Source organism: Cyprinodon tularosa, unplaced genomic scaffold (assembly GCF_016077235.1).
Source record: "Cyprinodon tularosa strain WSP-4 unplaced genomic scaffold, ASM1607723v1 ctg177, whole genome shotgun sequence".
Lineage (NCBI taxonomy): Eukaryota > Metazoa > Chordata > Actinopteri > Cyprinodontiformes > Cyprinodontidae > Cyprinodon > Cyprinodon tularosa.
In genome coordinates this window covers 1,972,143-1,974,987 of record NW_024038589.1, presented here as the reverse complement: position 1 = coordinate 1,974,987, position 2,845 = coordinate 1,972,143, and the positions used below count along the sequence as shown (strand labels likewise).

General features: G+C 37.2%; 1 protein-coding gene across 1 annotated transcript; it reads right to left on the bottom strand.

Annotated features, from left to right (window-relative positions):
- Positions 1–747: 747 nt before the first annotated feature.
- LOC119781468 (fish-egg lectin-like) lies at positions 748–1,945 on the bottom strand. The gene is made up of 5 exons (XM_038281949.1): positions 1,827–1,945; positions 1,502–1,738; positions 1,201–1,415; positions 994–1,118; positions 748–908 (listed from the first exon to the last, which is right to left on the bottom strand). Exons 1-5 carry the CDS (start codon positions 1,879–1,881, stop codon positions 767–769), a joined length of 774 nt encoding a protein of 257 aa, XP_038137877.1. The 5' UTR covers positions 1,882–1,945; the 3' UTR covers positions 748–766.
- Between the last annotated feature and the right edge of the window lie 900 nt (positions 1,946–2,845).

Here is a 2,845-nt window from a genome sequence, read left to right as displayed (position 1 = left end):
AGGATCTGGACTGGAAACAGTATGTAACTAAACTCAATTTTGACATTTGTAGTTGTGAACCTGCCTACATACTTGTTCTCAGATTTTTTATTTATTTTATTTATTTATTTTTTTGCCACTCCATGATGTAGAATTGAAGAGATAATTTATTGCAATTGGGAATAAGGTTATAATATAATTTAATATTCTTTATGTTAAGGTATAAATACTTACTCAATTAACTGTTTGAACCATTGGACAGTCAGTTCAACAATGGTAATAAACTCCTGGATAAGAACAGATACATACAGCACTTTTCCACAGATATCTTTCCTGATGACTGTTCAATTCTCACAGGAATTAAAATGAATGCTGCTTTAGCATAAATAATGAATCTCCTTCTTGTTCATTAACAGCAGTTATATATATATATATTTTTTTTTTTTTCTCCATTCACATCATTTACTTCAGTCTGACAATACCACTTCAATCAATCTCAGATATCAAGGACAAAACACATACAGTTGATGAATAGAAGAATTTATTATTTCCTTTAAACAATGTTTTGATGTTTAAAATGTAAAAGCTTTAAGTGTGAACACCAAAAGGACAAAATAGTACCAGACCCAACTGCCTAATTTCATCAGGCAATTTCTTACTTTTGTTTATTCTCATAGTGGTGTCATTTAAAGTAACAATCATTTACAAAACCACTTTGATTTAAACCTATGATTCCCCCAAATCCCCCAAAAATCTTTTTAAGATTAATTCAAAGACTTTAAGCTGTTTAGTGAGTGCACTCTAGTATGAATTCACACTCAGTCACGAGCCACAGACGTCCCAGGTCATAGCTCACATGCTCGATGGGTGTCGGGATTTCAATTATTTTCCAATCTGCACCTCCTGGAGCTCCGTTGGAAATGCCGATTCTGTAAAGATAAAGGTGGTTATTTATAACCGTGTATGTTTTTTTTTTTTTTTTTACTGTCCAACAGAAATACAACCAAAGTTAACCTTTCGTAGAGTTTTCCAGATTCATTTACAACAAAGACACGTCCATCAGTCCCGACTTCCACTTTTACCGCTTTTCCTTCTACTTCAGTCCATCCGCTTGTCACACAGGTGCTTGATGAGACACTCTTTGAAAGAAAAAAAGGAGGTGAAAATTTTATTTGAGAATATTATGACAGCATGGCAAAGGGGAAAAAGATACCAATTTACCGCAAAGTAGATGTTATGACTTGAGCTCACTCCCCAGCAAACATTTGAACTACAACTTGTGTATATCAGTCGCCCTGGCAGGGTATTTGAGTCCAAGATGCTCTCCGGCTGAATGGATGAGACATAACTGGCATTTAGACAGTGGATGTTGTTACCATCAGTAACCCCAACTACATGACCTTCTCCACCAGCATCCAATTGGTTCAACTCCTGACCTGAATACATAGAAATGCACATTACTAAACACCTCATATTTAAACAGCTTTAAACTTAGAACATTGTTCCGAAACATAATACTCACCTGAAACAGGAAAGAAATCACCACCAGCAAATTTATAGACTTTGTCATCATTGCTGACTCCCCAGATCCCTGCAGGTCCCACTGAGACATGCTTGAGAGGAACAGAGCCCAGTTTGGACCAACTTGATCCACTGAGGAAGAAGACGTTGGAGTCTTTGTCAGTCATCACAACCATCCCTTGGCTAGCATCAAGCTGGGCAACAGAAAACTGCAGAGGACCAGCTTTGCAGCTCAAACCTTTAAAGAAAAACCGTGAAGATAACATGTATCAATTGATCAAAGTTCAAAAAATGTAATGTTATCTCAAAACATGAAATAAACGCACCATAACAGCCGATGAAGAAATTCACCAAAACCAAGAAGGTTGCAACAGCTCTCATATTTTCTTCTTTTTCTTATTGTGCAGCTCCAGATGAAACTCTGCTTCTCTGCATGAAACACCTGTCAGGATGAGACTTTTATACCTGAGGTACAGTGTGGCTCAACTGGCTTTTTAATTATGTTGGTGGAATTCAGGAAGAAGGAAGTGTTTTCCATTTTTTATAATTTATCATGGTGTTGTTGGACTGGTTGTCAGTAGAAGAAAAGCAATAATCATGGTTAATTGTAATTGTCCAGTAAAGATGCTAATGCTGCAATTAAGGTAAGTTATGTTATCAGCAAGTTAATTGTTAAAAGTTAATTTTCGCCAAAGGTCTCAAAGTTACTCAGCAACTGCAGCTCTCTTCCTGTCAGACCCATAAAATTGCTGCTGAATTGCTGAGTCATCCGACAAAAATAGACCTGGGGTCTATCTCACTTGGAACTGCGAAACCCCTTTGCAAAAAATCGTCTGGGTGTTTTTCCCATGGACTCTTAATGAGAGCTAAACGCCAAGGCCTCACTTTTTTTATCAGCATAGATGCAGATTTGTTTGGTGTGTTCATGGCTTAAGCCATGATGTTACTTTTGAACATTGGTGGAGCAAAGTTCTTTGCGTCTGCTCTTCCAAATAAGACCCCCCTAAGTTAAGCTTTCCTAGATTTTTGAAGATGCTTCAGCTTTCCTGAACAGAGAAACAGTTACAGGTCTAAGAAAGTTGGAAAGATCTGACTATTTTAGGTGTTTATCAAAATAATAATAAATACATATTTTGCATCTTTTGAAAATTATTTTGGATTGCTTCTTGGGATTGATTAACGGCTGCCTCAGTCCAAGAGGGCCATGGTGCAGAACAGGAGTTGGGGAAACTGCAAACAGTTAGTTGAGCCAGATTTCAAGCTGGATAAGCTTCTTAATTAAAGGAGCGGCAAAAGTGGACATCCCAAATTGTGTTGCAATGTTGCAAACTCTATCATTAGTCCT

Excerpts from the sequence above, each read along its gene's own strand:
- LOC119781468 (XM_038281949.1), bottom strand. The coding sequence starts at position 1,881 with ATGAGAGCTGTTGCAACCTTCTTGGTTTTGGTGAATTTCTTCATCGGC. Across the intron at positions 1,119-1,200 it reads GTCATAACATCTACTTTGCG|AGTGTCTCATCAAGCACCTG; the intron begins GTAAATTGGTAT and ends TTTCTTTCAAAG. Across the intron at positions 909-993 it reads TCTGGAAAACTCTACGAAAG|AATCGGCATTTCCAACGGAG; the intron begins GTTAACTTTGGT and ends TTATCTTTACAG.